This window comes from Pinus tabuliformis, chromosome 5_1 (assembly GCF_031772625.1).
Source record: "Pinus tabuliformis cultivar Carrire ecotype Pingquan chromosome 5_1, CPIR1, whole genome shotgun sequence".
In the NCBI taxonomy this organism is placed as follows: domain Eukaryota; kingdom Viridiplantae; phylum Streptophyta; class Pinopsida; order Pinales; family Pinaceae; genus Pinus; species Pinus tabuliformis.
In genome coordinates, this window is record NC_142305.1 from 329,545,117 (window position 1) to 329,565,382 (window position 20,266).

At 41.9% G+C, this 20,266-nt stretch overlaps 1 protein-coding gene and 3 pseudogenes across 1 annotated transcript; 1 reads left to right on the forward strand and 3 right to left on the reverse strand.

Annotated features, from left to right (window-relative positions):
* The first annotated feature begins 1,672 nt into the window (after positions 1–1,672).
* LOC149164721 (disease resistance protein L6-like) lies at positions 1,673–2,655 on the forward strand. Its single transcript, XM_089429586.1, has 2 exons — positions 1,673–1,739; positions 1,892–2,655. Exons 1-2 carry the CDS (start codon positions 1,673–1,675, stop codon positions 2,653–2,655), a joined length of 831 nt encoding a protein of 276 aa, XP_089285712.1.
* A 107-nt stretch (positions 2,656–2,762) lies between these two features.
* On the reverse strand, positions 2,763–3,194 carry LOC149164722 (histone H2A pseudogene; annotated as a pseudogene).
* Positions 3,195–3,405: 211 nt separating this feature from the next.
* LOC149164723 (putative histone H2A.3 pseudogene) lies at positions 3,406–4,015 on the reverse strand (annotated as a pseudogene).
* A 6,308-nt stretch (positions 4,016–10,323) lies between these two features.
* Positions 10,324–20,266, reverse strand: part of LOC149164724 (psbP domain-containing protein 5, chloroplastic-like) — a 169,581-nt pseudogene continuing 159,638 nt past the window's right edge.

Consider the following 20,266-nt stretch of genomic DNA (forward strand, 5'->3'; position numbering starts at 1 on the left):
ATATAAATATTAAAATAAGTTTTATAACATTTTTATCTAAACATCTAAAGAAAATAATTTTTCATTTTAATATACAATGATATATGAATACATATTGATATTTTATAGTAACAAAATAAATCAATAATAAAAAAATAATTTTTTTAATTAACATTTTCTTACTCTTCTTTAAGTAATTATATTAGAATAATTTTTAAAATATCAAAATTTCCATATGAAACCGTAAAAGTGAGTACCTTTTTAATAATTAAAACTTGCATTCAGAGATTATCTTGATTTTTTTTACTTGTTTTTCAATAATTATTAATATTAAAATAAATTTTCCTCGTATCAATACTTTATTTCTAATGTAACACCTTATTCTTATGTTGATTGAAAATCGGATGTTATAGAATTATGTCTCCACTTGACAGTTCTAGTTCTAGCAAACATCCGATCCGATATATATATACATATATTCACCACAACATTCAATCTAAATGAAAGAAATAAATATAAAAAAACATAACATAAATCCAGGTTAAAGTGACCACCAAAATGAAGATGTACATCAAAGTTTTTCTTCTTGTTTATGATTTTTTTTCAAATAAGTGTTTTTATAAGAGACATATTTATAGTGGTTGAAGTTATAGCGGCGTTCCCTACAGATAGAAATACATGATACACCTCCGTAATAGAAATTTAAAATTCGTATAGTTTTCATTGGGGAGAAGTAAAAAATACCCAAAAACCAACCATCAAGCTTTTGTGAAGCTTGACTGTAAATATCATCCCATATTGATCACTACTTGTCTGCATCGATGAAAGGCTACAGGTCTTCAAGTCACTCCTCCAGTACATTACTACAACGGAGGAGGAGCAGTGACTTACCTCTGAAATGCTTACATTCTTGTAAATATTTTCTAAACATAGAAAAATCACAAATCCCATAAAAATAATTCGTCGAGTTAAGGAAAAACTAGCAGTTGGTTGTTTGATGAGTCTCGGTGATGGCTTGCTCAGTGCGCACTCTATTCTTGCGCTTCTCGACCTCGAGGCTGACGGACGTGGGACATCTGCGGATGCTGTTAACCCAAGGCATTATCAGAATTTGTTCTTTGGCATACATCTTTTGCTGCGATACTGGATCCTTGAAGGAGCATTTTTGCTCAACGATGTTTGATGGGTGAGATTTTAAAATCTCAATGATGATGTCTTTGTCTTCTTAGGCGTAAAGATCCCCCAATTTGGCGGTGCAGAATTCATCCAAAACCTTGGTTTGGCAGCTTCCATCGTGTATATTTTGCAGTACCATGCCGGGAGCCGAGGAGCAAGAAAGCTCCAACTACACGTCCTGCAGGAAAACACTCAGCAGGCCCCTGATGTGTTCGACGAAGGTGTCTTTGGACTGAAGCTTCAACTTTCTTGAATGAAAATGTACCGCCGAATTCTTGAGATGGCGCAGTTTCAATTTCAAATTTCAAACCAATTTAGAATAATGAATGGCTGGGTTCAAATTCTTGTTTCGGCGGGTTTCCAAATTCAAATGAGTGTACGTTCTGCTGGTGGCGGTCAAGGCGGACGCAACCGACTGACGGGAAATCCCACGAGAGAAGCTGCCGGAAACAGTGTAACCTCTGATCGCCGGAGAGGGATGCATGCCATGATGCATGGTCGAGGATGAAAGGGTGCCATGACGTCAACCACGCTGTCTGCCGCTGTCAGAGGGGGTACCTCCATAGCATTAACTTTGCTATGGGGTAAGAAATAGGAGTTGCCCAAGATCTCTATCCCTACCACGCGGGTAAGCTATCATATCTGCCAATCATATTTAGTGAAATTAATTAATTGTTTTCTCCAAATATCGAGATCTTATATGATGTGATTTTTAAATGCGTTGATATTATTGCAGTTGACATTGATGTGCAATTGAACAAAGTTATTGAACTCCTTGAATGGAAAAGTGAAACGAAGACAGTAGCAGTTATCGTGCATGGCATTCCTGGAATGGGTAAAACTACTTTGGCTGATGCTGTCTTTTCAACAATTTTCCAACAGAACTATACTTCCACAAATATTTGTAAATATTCCAAAATCAGACTCTGTGAGGATAAAGGGTCATCATCGTCTACTATCACAACCTTGCAAACAACCATTAGAGATGATCTAGTGGATGATGATGACCAGAGAGTAGCAGTTATCAGGGCCTTTGATGATGGACAGCGAAAAATTGGCAATATCTTAAAGAAAAAGTCTGTTTTCCTTTATATCGACAATGTTTTGAATGAGGAACGTCTTGACCAACTTTTGCCCTTACGGTCCACTTTGGACCAGCCAAAGAAACTGAGGTTACTCATAACTGCACGTGACAAAGGTATTGGTACTGTTTTAGGACACCACATGTCGTGTAAATTCCATGAGGTGCTGCCTATTTCCTCTTCAGAAGCAAAGAAACTTCTAAAAAAGCATATGGATACACAAAAAATAGAGAATAGTGTAATGGATGACATACTAGAAACTGCTAAGGGAGTTCCGTTAATTTTGAAAGTAATAGGACAATTTTTTGGAGCAGAAGATGACAAGAAGGAAGCTTATCACATATTCAAAGAGGAGCGTGAAAACTGGAGTGGTCAAATATTCGATCGACTCGAACCCAAACAATCACTTTTCTTATGAACCCAAACGATTATTGATTCAACGTTTTTAATTAATTCGAAGAAGCCAAAGGGTGATACACCATTTGTTTTTAATTAATTCGAAGAACCCAAAGGGTGATGAATTTTTCACTTCTTGGGAGACTTTGGCGCAGAAGCCTTCTCCGATTTCTCGGCAGTCTTCTTCGGGAGGAGAACCTGATGAATGTTTGGCAGAACTCCGCCACTGGCGATGGTCAATTTGCCCAAAAGTTTCCCCAGTTCGTTGTCGTTTCTCACCGCTAGCTAAATGTGGCGGGGTATGATTCTGGTCTTCTTGTTGTCACGAGCAGCGTTTCCGGCCAATTCCAACACTTCGGCGGCCAGATATTCGAGGACAGCGGTAACGTAGACGGCTGCGCCGCCTCCAACTCGCTTCGCATAGCACCCCTTCTTGAGATACCTGGCGATTCTCCCCACCGGAAACTGCAGTCCGGCCTTCGTAGTTTTGGTCACAGACTTCTTCCTGGAGCCTACTCCTTTCCTCCTTCCCTTTCCATTGCCCTTTCCTGAACTCTCCATTTTCTCAATACCGCTCTTTTCTCTGGTTTAATTATACCAGATAGACGAAAACAAGAAGACCTATCCATTATTGATTCAAGGTTATAAGCAACATGAGTCGAACGGTTTATGTTGATAGCAGATGGGGCGATTCTGAGAATCACCCCGCCACTGCGCCACCACCACCTGGCGATTCTCAGAATCGCTGGCAGAAGTTTGCCACTGGCAATGGTCAATTTCTCACCGCCAGCTGAATGTGGCGGGGTATGATTCTGGTCTTCTTGTTGTCACGAGCAACGTTTCCGGCCAATTCCAACACTTCGGCAGCCAGATATTCGAGGACAGCGGTAACGTAGACGGCTGCGCCGCTTCCAACCCGCTTCGCATAGCACCCCTTCTTGAGATACCTGGCAATTCTCCCCACCAGAAACTGCAGTCCGGCCTTCGCAGTTCTGCTCACAGACTTCTTCCTGGAGCCTGCTCCTTTCCTCCTTCCCTTTCCACTGCCATTTCCTGAACTCTCCATTTTCTCAATACTGCTCTTTTCGCCGGTTTAATTATACCAGATAGACGAAAACAAGATGGCCTATCCATTATCGATTCAAGGTTATAAGCAACATGAGTCGAACGGTTTATGTTGATAGCAGATGTGGCGATTCTGAGAATCGCCGGGTGGTGTGGCGATTCTCAGAATCGCCCCGCCACCACCCTGCCACCACCACTGGTGGCGAGGCGGTGGCGGTGCGATTCTGAGAATAGCCACACCACCCGGTGATTCTCAGAATCGCCCCATCTGCTACGAATCGCCCCAAAAAGTGCTCACTAGGCATCCAATACGACATTAAGAGGAGAAATCCTAGCCGTGCGGTGATGGCACTGCTGGGGTCGCCTTGGGTGTTATTTGGGTGTTATTGTCAGAAGGAACAGACTCTGCGACATCTTTTGCATCCCATGTGTTCTTGTCCTTCGAAGTGAGAAAGCGATTGTTTGGAGGACCTATTGAAACAGAAATATCAAGGTTTTCTTTGATGTCTCGACATTCGGAAACAATGCGCTGCTGGGCATCGACAGATAAGGGCATAGCTGAAGAATATCATTCTGGCTTTCTAGACTCGATCCACTTTAATTTGTATTGTCGCTTGGATACATTCAGAGGGTAAGAAAATGTGTAGCCATTTATCTCATCAACCTGTAAACCATATTCTGGCTCTTCAAATATTTTATCTGTATCAAGAGCTCTCCCAGACTCAGCAGCAAATAAAAATGATATAGACATAATCAAAACAAATAAAATCATTTTTCACATAAATGCTTTATTGAGATCAGTTTTTCCAAAGTTAAGGCAATCTATCCCGTAGTCAGGTATGGTAATCAGAAAAAAATGCATCAAATATATCTCCTACCCGAGTTGCAAGGAAGATTCTTAAAAAGTAGAAAAACATTATGCCATGCCTTGTTCCAGGTGGAAAGTGTGTGGGATTTCTTTGTTTGCTCCATATTGCTCAAATCCCAAGTGATGCAATTCCTAGCACATGCTGCATTTTGAAATAGGTAACAACTCTCATCTCATCCTAACACGTTGGTGTTATGATTATATAGTTTTTTTCCATCCTGTGCAGCTGGAACCAAATCATAAGTATTTTCCCTTAACATTTGCAAAACACTATATATCATTATGCAATCCCTGGTAAAACTATATATTTATGGTTTCGCGATCCTTCAAATGAACAAATCTTAGTTTATGGTTCTTTTTTATTGTGATTATGTTTTTGGCAAAGTGAAATAAATACAACTCACGTAAACTCTCGGTATTAATGAAAATATGATTATATAAGTTGAGCATATTATTATCGAGTTATGTGATGTCACAATACACTAATTTTCATATTGTATAACTGCACATCGATTGGCGTGTTTTTCATTTGATTTCATGGCATACATTTTCTAACAATGTTGACAAAATCCAATCCATTTAATGTTGACAAAATACGATCTATTTAATGAAGTAAAAGGTTACAATAATTTTTTTTCTTTTTTGGAAATGAAGTTCTAAAATATCTTTAATCCAACTCTTTTATAGGGCATTGACAACAAACAAGTGGTTCACATCACAGGGCTCAACCGGCATATTGTTGAGCATAGATGCTATTTTAGATTTGTTTTTCAACCTCTTCAATTTCTTGCAATGATAATATGAATGTGTTGTGCCTTATTTTCATAAAAAGTTCACATCACAGGGCTAATGTAACTTGTCTTATTTTTTTTAATCTATTGTAACAACTTAAATATCTATCTCTTTTTGTGTCTTCATATAATTATGTGTATCTCCATGTAAGAAAGAAACTATATAGGTACAAATAGAAAGTAAATAGTATATCTGTCTTAAGAAACTAAATAGCATATCTATTTTAAGAGAAACATGGTTATTCAAAAATGAATGTACTATCTATTTGCGATGAGCTTGATGATATATATTGTATTATCAAGATTCATTGTCTCCATTTATGTTCGTAGTTAGTCACTTGATGATATATATTGTATTATCGAGATTCATTGTCTCGATTTTTGTACGTAGTTAGTCTGTTTTATCCATGTCTCGATTTTTATACTTAGTTGGCCTATTCTATCCATGTTTATTCAATGTTTATACATGATATTGTTAAATTTATTTATTTAATTACAATAGTTTTTTCTTCATATTTATATTGGTACACACATATGTATGACTTTTTTGGGACATTAATCAAGAATTTCCATTGCAAATTTGTAAAAAAGAGATCTCAAATATAGTTTTTACTTCTCTATCCTAAAAAGAGCTTTTTGTCTTGAGTAAAGCTTGAATGATCTTGGATCCAGTTTCAAGTGCAGATCAAGAAAATGTTACAGAGTATACCTAAGTAAGCAGCAAAGCAAAGTCAAAGGTAGATGGTCCTTTCCGTTCTTGTCACGGATTTCCATCCACCACTGTTGTGGCTCTTGTTATAAACTCGTTTCTTTTATCTACCACTGTTGTGGCTCTCGTTATAAACTTGTTTCTTTTAGACAAATTGGTTAGTTTTCTCTCACGGCCATTAGCCATTTGGACACAGAGTTTATGCGATATGTATATATTCCCAAGCGTAAGTTGCATTTTCTTTAACTTCATGATATTTAGCTGCATTTTTTGACAGTAAATGTTTACTTGTCTAAGTCTTGTTTACAGTGGATATGACTCTTGGTGAAGACATTTATCGAACTCTAAATATAATGTTTATTTCAAGACTGATAAATTCCTTTTCTTTTATACTATAAAGGAAGAGGGTTTCGACCTGTCTATACTGTTTCTACTTTCTTTTGACTGTTTAAGAAAGGAAGTCTCAATTTAGTTGGTTGTAAAACCTCATCTTTCTTCTTTGTAGTTTTATAACAAATTTCTTTAAACAACATTATTCACACACAACCATGATTTTTATTTATTCATAGACCCCACATATACATACATATCTATATATATATAGTATTGGATGCCCAGTAAGCACTGTTTGGGGCTATTTGTAGCAGATGGGGCGATTCTAAGAATTGCCGGGTGGTGGGGCGATTCTCAGAATTGCCTCGCTACCGCCCCGCCACCACCACTAGTGGTAGAGCGGTGGCGGGGCGATTTTGAGAATCGCCTGATCCAGGTGGATGTTGGTGGCCACCCACCTATCCCATTTGGACCCCCACAATTGTCTCTTTCAGCTTTTTCAGTTTCCTAAATTGTAGTGCAGTTTACTATTTTTAGCAGTTTTTCGGGTCCTGAACTTCCGGAGCCGTTTTGAGGCCCTAAACGACGTTTTTTTGGGAATCTGGGGCAACATGGGTCCATGGACCCATGTTGCCTCCCAAAGTGGTAGTTCTCGGATAGATCTTTCTAACGAGCTATCGAACACGTCAAACGGAGATCGTATGCCAAAGTTACGACCCCGGGAAATTGATGTACCAATTTACCCAAACGGGGCCCACAATTTGGCGTTTCATCTTCTAGGGTTAGGTTTCGGGATGTGAAAGGTTTTCCATTGTTTCTCAACAATAAATAGGCCTTCGAGCCTCATTGTAACACAGTTGGGGACAGTTCAGAGGCATGTAGCCACCACATCTCTTCTCATAGATATGCTACCATCGCCCTAGCTGGTTTATTTCCATTTCTGGTTGTAAGCATATTTCAGTAATTTCCATTAATGAAATGAAGTATTATTTCCGCTGCATCTCTGTGTATATGGTTATCTCTGTAATTTGTTGCGTTCCTGTTTAAATCCGGATCAGTGGTATCGGAGCGGTCTGCTTTTTCTCTGTTTTTCTTTGCATGTCCCCAACGAGGTCGGGATATAAGGAGTTAGGGCTTGAACTGGTCGAACCTTTGCAAGACCAGCCTCGCAAATCCCGACGGCCTCCCATGGCGGATGAGAAGAAAGATGAGGGGGCAGGAGATCCTATAAAAATCTTGCTCGAAGAAGCACTCGAGCGGCAAAGGAACGCGATGATGAATAGCTTTGCGCAGATCCTTCAGCGGCTACCCAGAGGCGACGCATCGGCTTCCAACAGCGACTCTGGAAATGCCACACCCTTCAAGGTACAAGTTAATTTTGAAATCCCCATCTTCGAGGGTAGAATAGACGCAGATGCCATAGATAAATGGTTAAATCTGCTAGATGGGTATTTTTCTGTTCATGAATTTTCAAGTCGGGAAAAGATTGTTTTTGCTCTTCTGAAAGCAGCCCCCCACGTCAAGGACTGGTGGGAAACCTACTGCGAGCAGAAGGATGAAAGTATAGGCTCACTATTTTCAGCCGCACCCACTTGGAATGACTTCCGGGATGCCATCAAGGAGCAGTACTACCCTGTCGGAAGCTATGAGGACAAATACATCAAATGGACCACACTGCGGCAAGGACGAGACCAAGATGTGCCGGAGTTCACAAACATTTTTCATACCCTTCGCACACAGTTGGGTATCAAAGATTCTGAGTTGCATCTGGTACTCAAATACCACGGCTGCCTGCACAGATACATCCAGGAAGAGATGGTGTTCTTGAACATTTCCTCACTCGGCACAGCATACCGATACGCTGTCAAAATCGAGCAAAAGTTCAAACAGAAGAAGCGAGACTTTGGATCTGCAAATCCGAAGCCCAAAGGACAAAGCCAAGGAGGGGTGACCCAAGACAACCCGTCGAAGCCACAAGAAAAGAACAACACCATGAAGCTAAAGAAGGACACAGGGAAGTGGTGTGAGTTCCACAAGAACCCCACTCATAACACAAGTGAGTGTCGGACCAAGCAGTCGCTGGTGGCTGAGTTGAAGGCTTCCGAATCAGATGCATGTTCCGACCCTGAGCCAGAACCTGACAAGGGGAATGGAAAAGGGAAGCAGATCATTGATGCGGATCCCAGCGCCACTGTTGCCACCGCCAAGATCCAGAAAGATGAGCCCGAAAATCCAGAGGAAGGGGAGCGTCTTTTCCACTCACAGATGTGGGTGAAGGGTTCGCCGCTACAATTCATTGTCGACAGTGGCAGCCAAAAGAACCTTATTTCAGCAGAGGTCGTGAAGCGGTTGGGCCTACCGACTACACCGCATTCGCAACCGTACAGTATCGGGTGGCTTCATGAAGGACGAGATCTGAAAGTTCACCAGCAGTGCCCCCTTCCCTACAGCATCAAACCCTTCACAGACGAGGTATTGTGTGATGTTACACCTCTGGATGTTTGTGATGTACTATTAGGCCAGCCATACTTGTGGAGGCGACATGCTGTGTATGAGTCAAGGCCTCGTGCTGTCATTATTTCTTTGAACAATTCATTATATAGGATACCAGAGGTAGCCCCACCTACTGCCACATCCTTGATCACTACCAAGAAAGGCAGCAAGCTCATATCACAGACCAGGAAATTCATCTGTCTGGTTCACTCCCAAAATAAGGGGAAGATCGTTGCTACATCCATGACCCCTGCAAAGGGTTCCTCCACGCAGCAGCAGCAGCAAAGGGATACAGTCATGACAAAACACAGGAACAACTTCTCCTCACCCACACGGGTACCACACAAGTTTCAGGTGGGCAACAAAGTCTGGTTGCATCGACAGAAAGAACGCCTTACCAGAACCCATCAGAAGCTCAGACCACTCTGACATGGTCCTTACAGCAGTACCAAGGCTATGGGGAACAATGCTTTGGAGCACATCATTCCTCCATTCCTTCGCCTGCACCAAATGTTCAATGTGGACCATCATCGACCATGCTTCCCACCATCACTGGACACATCAGAGATTGCAGGACAAGTTCAGAAGATGGAGGAACTCAACGCAATGGGGACCATTGCTTCCTAAGGGGGGAGGAATGATCCAGGTGGATGTTGGTGGCCACCCACCTATCCCATTTGGACCCCCACAATTGTCTCTTTCAGCTTTTTCAGTTTCCTAAATTGTAGTGCAGTTTACTATTTTTAGCATTTTTTCGGGTCCTGAACTTCCGGAGCCGTTTTGAGGCCCTAAACGACGTTTTTTTGGGAATCTGGGGTAACATTGGTCCATGGACCCATGTTGCCTCCCAAAGTGGTAGTTCTCGGATAGATCTTTCTAACGAGCTATCGAACACGTCAAACGGAGATCGTATGCCAAAGTTACGACCCCGGGAAATTGATGTACCAATTTACCCAAACGGGGCCCACAATTTGGCGTTTCATCTTCTAGGGTTAGGTTTCGGGATGTGAAAGGTTTTCCATTGTTTCTCAACAATAAATAGGCCTTCGAGCCTCATTGTAACACAGTTGGGGACAGTTCAGAGGCATGTAGCCACCACATCCCTTCTCAGAGATAAGCTACCATCGCCCTAGCTGGTTTATTTCCATTTCTGGTTGTAAGCATATTTCAGTAATTTCCATTAATGAAATGAAGTATTATTTCCGCTGTATCTCTGTGTATATGGTTATCTCTGTAATTTGTTGTGTTCCTGTTTAAATCCGGATCATCGCCCCACCACCCGGCGATTCTCAAAATCACCCCATCTGCTGTGAATCGCCCCAAACAATGCTTACTAGGCATCCAATATGATATTAAGTGGAGAAATCCTAGCCCTGTGAAAGATCTGCGGTGATGGCACTGCTAGGAATTGAACTGGGGTCTCCTTGGGTGTTACTTGGGTGTTATTTGGGTGTTATTGTCAGAAAGAACATACTCGACAACATATTTTGCATCCCATGTGTTCTTGTCCTTCGAAGTCAGAAAGCGATTGTTTGGAGGACCTATGAAAATAGAAATAACAAGGTTGTCTTTGATGTGTCTACGTTCGGAAACAATGTGCTGCCGGGCATCGGCAGATAAGGGCACAACTGAAGAATATCATTCTGGCTTTCTAGACTCGATCCACTTCAATTTGTATTTTCGCTTGGGTACATTCAGAGGATAAGAAAACGTGTAACCATTTATCTCATCAACCTGTAAACCATATTCTGGCTCTTCAAATATTTTATCTGTATCAAGAGCTCTCCCAGACTCAGCAGCAAATAAAAATGATATTGGCCCCCAAAACCCGTACAATAGCAAATCCCTCCGACATATATAATCTTTATTTGATCCTAACACTGTCATATCTCTGTTCTCTGGCACTGCCTTCAAATCCCCTTTAAAGTTGAAAGACTTCACTTTATAAGTAAATTGTTTGTAGTGCGGCTATTTGTTCATCAGAGAGGCCGAGACTTCGTCGGTCATCATCGTTGAATTCATGGACGAAGACGATCCTCCAAGGCGGCGAAAAAAGTTCACAAAAAACTACTTTGATTAAGTAGATGAGTAATGCTATTGCGAAGAGTACTGCAACAATTGTCGAAGAGCTAACTAATACCTACCACTGCGCGTCCATAATTACTCGATTTCTGTTTCTAGATGTATAACGTGTCTCAGGTGGCGATTTATTTTTTTTGGATAATGTCCCGAGTTGATCTACTCTAATTTATCAATGAGGTACGTGTTTTATATCCCTCAGGCATTTTCAAGACCAATATATAAGCCGACACATATTCTCGGTGATTTTTTTTTGTCTTGAAATATATTAAGTGTCCCTATGGAGTTACATGGACTTTCAATGTAAGTTGTAACTAAAATTAATTGTCCCTGTCTCATAATATTAGACATTAGACATTAGTTGGAGGTAACATTGATAAAATTATGAGCTCAAGATTTAAGTTACTATGGTGAAGATAATATAGAAAGTTTGGGCTTTCATATGGTCTATCAAGAGTGTTATTTTAGTTCATTATCATTCAAACAAGGGGCCGTTAAGTTTGGTGTTATCCATGTCTAAGATATTTAGATGAAAATTGATCGAGATTAGGTTTTTACCTTGATTAAGAAGATTTTTAAAATGATTAAGTATAAGGGAATGGAAATAGGAGTAGTTTTTAAAAGAAAAATTCAAGTGTGTTTTCTAGTCAATTCATCTTTATCTAAGATATTTACATGAAAATTGATTGAGATTATGGTTTTCGCCTTGATTAAGAAGACTTTTAAAATGACCATGTTAAGCATAAAGGAATGGAAATAGGAGTAGTTTTTAAAAGCAAAATCCAAGTGTGCTTTCTAGTGAATTCATGGAAAGACAATAGACGAGTCTAAAACATTTGAAATGCTTTAACAATAAGGTTATAGTTATGGTACAATAATATATTTTTAGTTAATTTTATTAGGAATTCACAAGAGATTAGATATATTTGTTTAACATTAAAAGCTTTTTATCGAGGATTAAGAAATACTTCTTTATTATATTAATTTATCCATAAAGGTCATTTACTTTCAAAATAAATAAATTTTGTTACTTTCACTTTTTCTCTAACTATTATATTTCAACAAATAAGGAACACCACAAGCGGTATCATAGCACTTTGTTGTGTTAGCATGCACTCTTATTTTAGACAAAAAAAAAAGAGAAAGGATGTGTTTTGATGTCTCTAAATATCACAATGTTGTTGTTTAATAGGTAAACCAGTGGTTGGGGAAGAATACACATAGAAAATACAAGTGACATGATGATGAGCCCCAAATTTGGTAACATTTTGGGCTCATTTGGCCTAACTACCCTTGCTCAACCCTTCATTTTTCATGACTTATGCATCATTTTTTAGTATATTTATGTCATTTGTACGAATGAGGGCAGTCACTATTCCTAGGTGGCTAACACGTGTTTATTTCAGGTTTCTTGACAATTAATGGAGTAAAACCACGCAGATGGGGGCTAAGAGACAGCCAAGATGGGATTGAGATTTTGTAGGAAGGCTGTCCACAACATTGAATGGCCTTCCTCGTGATCTTCACCCCCAACTCCGAGCTCTGACAACCACCACAGCCGAGTTAGAAGGCAGCCAAACGGATTTTGAGGAAGCAACAGTTCACTCCTAGTTTGGTCAGCCAAATCCCACTAATTTAGGAGGCTAGCTTGGCCCTCATAATGTATAAATGATGAGGTTGTAGCCTTCGAAAAGGACTTTTGAAACCTTGTTGCACATTCTGGATTATGAGCTGTTAGCTCTGTTTTGCTCTTTTGTAAGCCATTTTTGGCATGTTATTGGACTTATGATTATTATCTTTTAATGGAAAGCAGGCAGATTTGGGTTCAGTTCTGAGTTCTTAAAGGAGCCATAGCTCTCGGGGTTGGGCCCAACCTGAGAGCCTAAGGCTTCCTTCCTTTGTATTGTTACCTTTCTTTCAGCATTGTATTTCTTTTCCTTTACATGCATTTGGAAACACAGTTTGCTGAGTTAAATTTCTTGGTGCGGTTAAGTAGGTTAGTTTTACGAACAGAGTTGCTTCAGTAGTTTAGATTAGAGTAAGGAGATTTGAGTTAATCAGAGTTCCAAAAAGGGTTGACTGCACACTCACTTTCACCTCTGTTTAGGGACTGGAATTGCAGACCGTGCCACCCACCAAAAACACTATTTTACATGCTCATGCAAGCTTTGATGCAATGCCCTCGTTTGTAGCAATGTCCATGCGTTCAGATCTTGTGGAATGATTCTTTGCTTCAGTACCATGCATGATTTTCCTTAAAAATCACGTTGCTGTTCTTTGGTTTTATAAAAACAGTTAGAATAGGTTGATGAAATTTCGGTTATGTGCAAGACATGGATGATTTGTTTCATTTACACTGTGCAGTACTACTCCCTCACTCCTTTATCCTTCTCAGCCGTGCCTGGGCCATCTATTCATCTCCCAGTTAGACCACCTGCCTCCTAACTCTTCTATTACCCACGTTATTCTACCTTTTCGGCCTTCCATTCCCTCTACCCTCCTCTAGACCAACCAGCTTTGCACACCCCCTCTTCATCTCATCTCTCTGTCCATAGGCCATCACAAGCTCCCCTCCTACCTCCCTATCCATCCATACAGCCTCTTCCACTCATCCATCACCCAAAAATCCGATTGCAGAACATCCTGTAGGAATTACTGAACTTCCTGTAGAAATCCTGAACATCCTGTAGAACCCCTGCAGACTTCCTGTAGAAGCTCATAAACACGGTTGCTTGGCATCCAGACTTGGTGAACTTCTCTGAAAGGATGTTAGGGATTCCTTAGACCCTCTCTGAGCCTTCCTGACCTTTTCCAAGCATTTCCCTCCTTGATCTATCCCTGCACAGTCAAGACCCAGTTAGAAGCACATGCATAATAATTCCAACAACTTGAGCAAAAATACAAAAATATGTTCTCTTCAGATGAAAGTAGTCTAGACACATGCATCTCACCTTAATAGAAGTAATGGCATCACTTTCAGTAGTTTCATTCCCACCGTTGAATCAGTAGGACTAGCTTGTAGAATTAGGGTTTGCTAGGGTTTTCATTTCTCGTTGGCTTTCAGTTCCTTTTTGCAAAGTAGGTTAATCTCCTTTGAGTTAGCTTTCGTTCATCAGTTAAAAAGATTCTTCTGAGAACTCATAGAAGTTGGCTTAAGCCCTAGCAGACTTGTGCCAGCTGACCAAGTGACAGCTGCGACAAGAGCTAGTACTTGTGTATACAACACCGTCGCTTCCAAGTTTGTTACGAACTACTGGGTTGATAAAATTAGAGAAGGAAGCTCCAGGAGTTGTAGCATTATTGCTACAATACTGGAGCCCACCATCTTTTTGGTGTCGTTGCCGGGGAAGCGTCAGAGTATTAGTAATTGTTGCTTTTCTTCTACTTTTCCTACTCTCGCCTTCTGCTAAGTAGTTTATTTCATTTCCATTCTGCAAAAGTAGCATAGACATTTCCTGCTTTCATAGATTAACATTTCAATTCCGCAATTTCATTTTCGCAAGTGTAGATTAGAATTTCAATTCTGCAAGTGTAGACTAGCATTTCCATTCCTGCAATTTCATTTGAGCAAAGTAGATTAGTTCTTTCCTGCTTTCCTTTCAATTCCGCATTTTCATTTCAGCAAGATAGTTAGTTGTAGATCAATCTGTTTCAGTTTTCGCAGGTACCAGAAAAAACAAAAGCAATCAAAAGTCTTTCCATTTCATGCCTCGTAGGAATCGAGATAAAACAGGCAAATTCTTACCCAACACCCCCACCACACCACGGAGTCACCCTTCTCTCTTCTTTGGTGATAGTGATCCAGAAGAACCTATAGGTGAACCTCCTGAGATATACGAAGATCCTATAGCAGAAGAAGAGTTAGAGACCATTCCATCTGAAGCTATGGCTAACAATAGGGGAGAAGATGAAAGAATAGAACGTGCCTTCCCCATCCAAGAGACCAATGTAGACATGAAAATGAAGAACATTAGCCCCTCTGCTTTACCTCACTTCCATGGACTGACTACTGAAGATCCTGATACCTTCCTGTTTGAGTTTGCTGTCCTTTGTCGAACCTATGACTATACTGAAGATGAGCAGAAGCTGAAACTCTTCCCCTCAACCCTTAAGGATGCAGCATTACGCTGGTTCATGGGCTTACCTGGGAACAATATCACCACTTGGGCTCAGATGCAGCAAGCTTTCAATACCAAATACCGGGACTACTGTAGGTCCAAGGAAACCAAGGGAGAAATCTTTCGGATGACCATGGGGAATGATGAGTCCTTAGAGGATTACGAGGAAAGGTTCCAACTTAGCTATAAATGGGCCAGATGCACACTTGACCCTGAATCCCTCAAGTTGGTCCTGCTCCGAGGAGTCCCTGAAGACCTCTTAGATACTCTTCACATGTTAGCTGGAGGAGATATTTACCAACTACCTTATGAGGACATAAAGACTGTGTTTAGAAACCATTCTAGGGCAGCCCGGAAACGAGGTAGAGGAAACCTCCTCTCAGCTGGTATTCCTTTCTCCAAACATGAGTTTGCAAATCAATTAGAGGATCTCAAGAGTGAGGTGAGACAGACCATTGCCATGCAACTTGATACATTCAGAATCTAGCAGAAGAAAGAAGAAGCTGAGAGGGCCTTGGCTATCTTCTACTCTAGGTGTACAAGGAAACACCCTAAGAACGAATGTCCATTACATTCGGTTGAAGTATGTTTTGTTTGTGAGGAGGACCACCAGCACTCATTTCTCCACAGTTTTGATGAATTCTTGTCTTGAGAGAGGTTTCCTGTAGATCTTCAGTCGATGTCCATTGACAAGCATGGGGATGGCCTCCTCATCAATGGTCCGAATAAGAACAGATCCATTGTCATGACATTTTTCCACTGCATATGGTCCCAGCCATCTGGTTCTCAGCTTCCCCTTGAAATATTTATGCCTGGAATCATACAACAGCGCCCAATCTCTTGGCTGAAATTGCTTGTCATTTAGGTGTTGGTCATGCCACACCTTCCTCTGAAGTTGAACCACTTCTGAGTGAAGAAGGGCCTACATTTGGTGCTCGTCCAATCCATTCAGCTGAAATAACCTTTCTTGTTGGGCATGGCTGAGATCTAGGTCCAGCTGAGCTGCCATCCTCAAAGTGTTGTATTCAAATTCAATTGACAGCAAAGCTCTCTTCCCATAGACCAGCTCATAGAGAAGGGGTCTGCCTCTGTTTTGGGCATACCCTAAATTCAATAATAATAATAATAATAATAATAATAAAGATCCTTGGGTGAAAACCTTTCTGAGGCGCTCAAGGCAGATGGTAGGGGTGAAAACCTCATTGAGGCGCCCCTGTTGTCTTTCAAAAAAAAAAAAAAAAAAAAAGAAGGTTTGAAAAAGACCCTTGAGTGAAAACCTCTCTGAGGCACTCAAGGCAGATAGTAAGGGTGAAAACCTCATTAAGGCGCCCCTGCTGTCTTTAAAAAAAAAAAAAAAAAAAGAAAAAACAATAAACAAAAAAAAACAGGGACAGCAAGTTCACAATGTGGCAATGCATGCAGGTTGCAGGTATTCTATGAAGGAAGAGAGGTCCCTCAACTCAAAGACAAGGGTCCTTATTATGCTGCCAGGTGACCTCACCAGCACCTCCTCTGAAAACACTCATCTTCTCCAAGGTATGGGCACGATTTCATCACAGCTTAGTCTTCTACAGGAAGCTACAGACTTTCTACAGGAAGTTCTGTATTTCTACAGGAAACTTCCTGTAGAAGTTTTGGACGGCCCAGAACTAATTGTGTGGGGAGATCTAACGACCAAGGTTCAGCATGGAGGCATGCAAGCTACTATTTTCTCCATCACACACTGCTGTCACCTCCTTCTACCACCCCAGTTGCCATGCAATGAAAATACCTGCACAATCAAAACAGATCATTGAATTATCAAGAGGAAGCGATTCTCAAATGAAAAAAGATGCCGAGATGCCATGCAATACTCATCACAGCTATCCAAGGGCCCTGCGAGCGTGATCATGATGCCACTGTCTTCACCGTTCAGCATGCACCCGAGGAGGAAAAACTGCTACAGGACATCCTACAGGAATCCCGTAACAGTTCAGCCAGCTAGAGTGTACGCCATTAAATCGCCTGCAACATGCAATAATAACGCGGGCACATGTAGCCGAGTCACAAGCTTCATCATCAGCAGCCTGCGAAGAGGAACCTCCAGGCCTGTGCAAATAGCAGCAATAAGAAAATCTAGTCATCATCGTCCTGAAACCTGGAAAATCATGTTGCGGCCGCACAGGTAAGTGCCTCGCCCTTTCTTTCGTCGAATTACATGAATACTACTTTGAAATGTTTGCAAGTATGAAATGAATGGGTTGAGCAGTCGTATGGCCATTCAACTGGCCATGTCGACCAGTCAGATGGTCTAGTCGGATGTGTAGAATGGTGGTCGTGGAAAAAAGAACGGGTAGTGGACACGTGAGAACCATCCAGTCGGGGAGAAGCGCGTTTTAACAGAAATGGCGGCGGCGGATCTGCGGAGAATGATGCAATAGTCAGGGAACTTGCAGTGGAATGAGTAGATGACGTCGTCCAATGCTCCGGCAGGACAGCTCACCCCCGCACCACGGCTTCCGTCGGATTCAAATCTATCGGCTAGATTGCCACCCCACGCATTTATCATCAGTCGTTTCGAAGTCGAGTGAGCATCCGAATTCCTCTGAAGCTCGACACTCCAAGTCTTCGGCCTGTTCGAACGTCTGATAGCAGCACAGAAGGCGCAGAACCACTGCAGTGCTCTCCATAACCTGTGCGCTGCTTCTACAGGAAAGCTCCGCTACAGGAAGCTCACTGCCACGAGGAAAATTGGTATCTTCACGTCAAAGGTGGCAGATTAAAAAGGTAAGCCTGAACCTATGCCCCCATGCAATTGGTTTCGAGGGTGGCGGAGTCGACGTTCTACAGTCTGATCATAAAAAGTTGCAAGTATTGTCTTCCATTTGCATGAATTGTCGTCGAGGTGTATGTAAGGTTTTCTACAGGAGGTGATTTTTAAGGCTCATCTGTAGATAGTCTTCGTGAATTGTGTGCGAGGCAGAGGCGTAATTCTACGCTCTGTCCCAAAAGGCTAATCTTTGAATACGCATCCGCCACCTCTAGCTAACAGAGCAGGTTTTCACCATGCCGGGTGGATTCATCAGAAAAGAACCAACCGACTCAAAGAAACTAAGGGAGAACCCTGAAGTGGTAGAGCTGTTCACCCGCGCGCAATGGATGTCGTTCTACGACAAATTGCAAGGACATGATGATGATGTGGCAGAGGAGTTCTTGCGAGCTCTAAAGCCAAAATCAAAAGCGCTGGCCACCGTCAATTTCAGGGGTTTGAGTCTCAGACTCACCTCACAGTTCATCAGCCGAGTTACTGAGCTCCCAATGGGGGTACCATGGGACAAAGCAGAGAGAAAAGATTACAAAGCAGGGTGGACAAGACTGAGCAGGTCCATGTCAGTAAAGGCACCTCGACAGCAGCCTCGACCAAGTCAAAAAGCAAAACACCCTCAGCAAAGCAAACTAAAGCAGTGCCACTTATTTCTACAGGAAAACCAAAACCGGCTTCTACAGGAAGCCAGAAATCAGCTGAAAAAGGGCCTTCTACAGGAAGCCCTAAGAAAGGAAAACTCAAGGAAAAGAAAGCCAACATTCTTGCAAGGGAGGCAGCAGCCGTGCTGGCCGCCCTCAGTATACCTCCTAAGCCAAAGGAAAAGAGAAAGAGGGAGGCCCCTCTATATTTTAAAGCTAGGAGAAGTGTGAGAATAAAAACGGGCAAGCCACAGCCTCCATCCAGCAGCCCAATCACTATAGAGGATGCCCCTACTTCGCCCAGGGAGAGGTCCCCCTCAAAGATATCAGTCACCTATGAGAGGGGGAGCCCGAAAACAACTACTTGGAAAGAGAGGTTGGACCAGTTGGCCTCAAAAGCCCGGCTACAGGATGCTGAGGCTGCTCTACAGGAAACCTTATCCCGGCTTAAGGAAACAGAGAGGATGGAAGGAGAAGCACCCTCATCACCACATAGGGAGGACGAAGTAGAGCCACCAAGAGAGGAAGAGAAAGAGCATATTCCGGAGCCTAGCCCTCAGCCAAGTCTGAGCTCATATTATAAATTCTTAGAAGCTGGCAAAATTATACCACAGAAATTCACTGTGCCACTATTCTTTGCATTGGAGGAAGATAGAGTACGAACCCACATGTCGATGAAAATAGCCAAATCAAAAGGTGTGGCAGATATAGGCCCCTTGGAGGAGCAACTCAAGGAGGCAAGAAAGGAATTAGCTATGGCTAAACACGTGGCAAATTTCCAGCGGGTGTTCCTACAGGAAGAAAATGAAAAACTTAGACTGCAGCTACATGAGCTGAGGAGAGGAACAGGCACATCCTCAGGGGACATCACAACAGAACAACAAGGCAGAAAGGAACTGCAAATCGGTCTTGCAGCCAATTGAATTGGTCTTGCAGAAAATAGATACCCTTCACATGTTAGCTGGAGGAGATATTTACCAACTACCTTATGAGGACATAAAGACTGTGTTTAGAAACCATTCTAGGGCAGCTCAGAAACAAGGTAGAGGAAACCTCCTCTCAGCTGGTATTCCTTTCTCCAAACATGAGTTTGCAAATCAATTAGAGGATCTCAAGAGTGAGGTGAGATAGACCATTGCCATGCAACTTGATACATTCAGAATCCAGCAGAAGAAAGAAGAAGCTGAGAGGGCCTTGGCTATCTTCTGCCCTAGGTGTACAAGGAAACACCCTAAGAACGAATGTCCATTACATTCGGTTGAAGTATGTTTTGTTTGTGAGGAGGACTACCAGCACTAATTTCTCCACAGTTTTGATGAATTCTTGTCTTGAGAGAGGTTTCCTGTAGATCTTCAGTCGATGTCCATTGACAAGCATGGGGATGGCCTCCTCATCAATGGTCCGAATAAGAACAGATCCATTGTCATGACATTTTTCCACTGCATATGGTCCCAGTCATCTAGTTCTCAGCTTCCCCTTGAAATCTTTATGCCTGGAATCATACAACGGCGCCCAATCTCCTGGCTGAAATTGCTTGTCATTGAGGTGTTGGTCATGCCACACCTTCCTCTGAAGTTGAACCACTTCTGAGTGAAGAAGTGCTTGCATTCGGTGCTCGTCCAATCCATTCAGCTGCAATAACCTTTCTTGTTGGGCATGGCTGAGATCTAGGTACAGTTGAGCTGCCATCCTCAAAGTGTTGTATTCAAATTCAATTGACAGCAAAGCTCTCT

Excerpts from the sequence above, each read along its gene's own strand:
- LOC149164721 (XM_089429586.1), top strand. The coding sequence starts at position 1,673 with ATGACGTCAACCACGCTGTCTGCCGCTGTCAGAGGGGGTACCTCCATA. Across the intron at positions 1,740-1,891 it reads AGCATTAACTTTGCTATGGG|TTGACATTGATGTGCAATTG; the intron begins GTAAGAAATAGG and ends ATATTATTGCAG.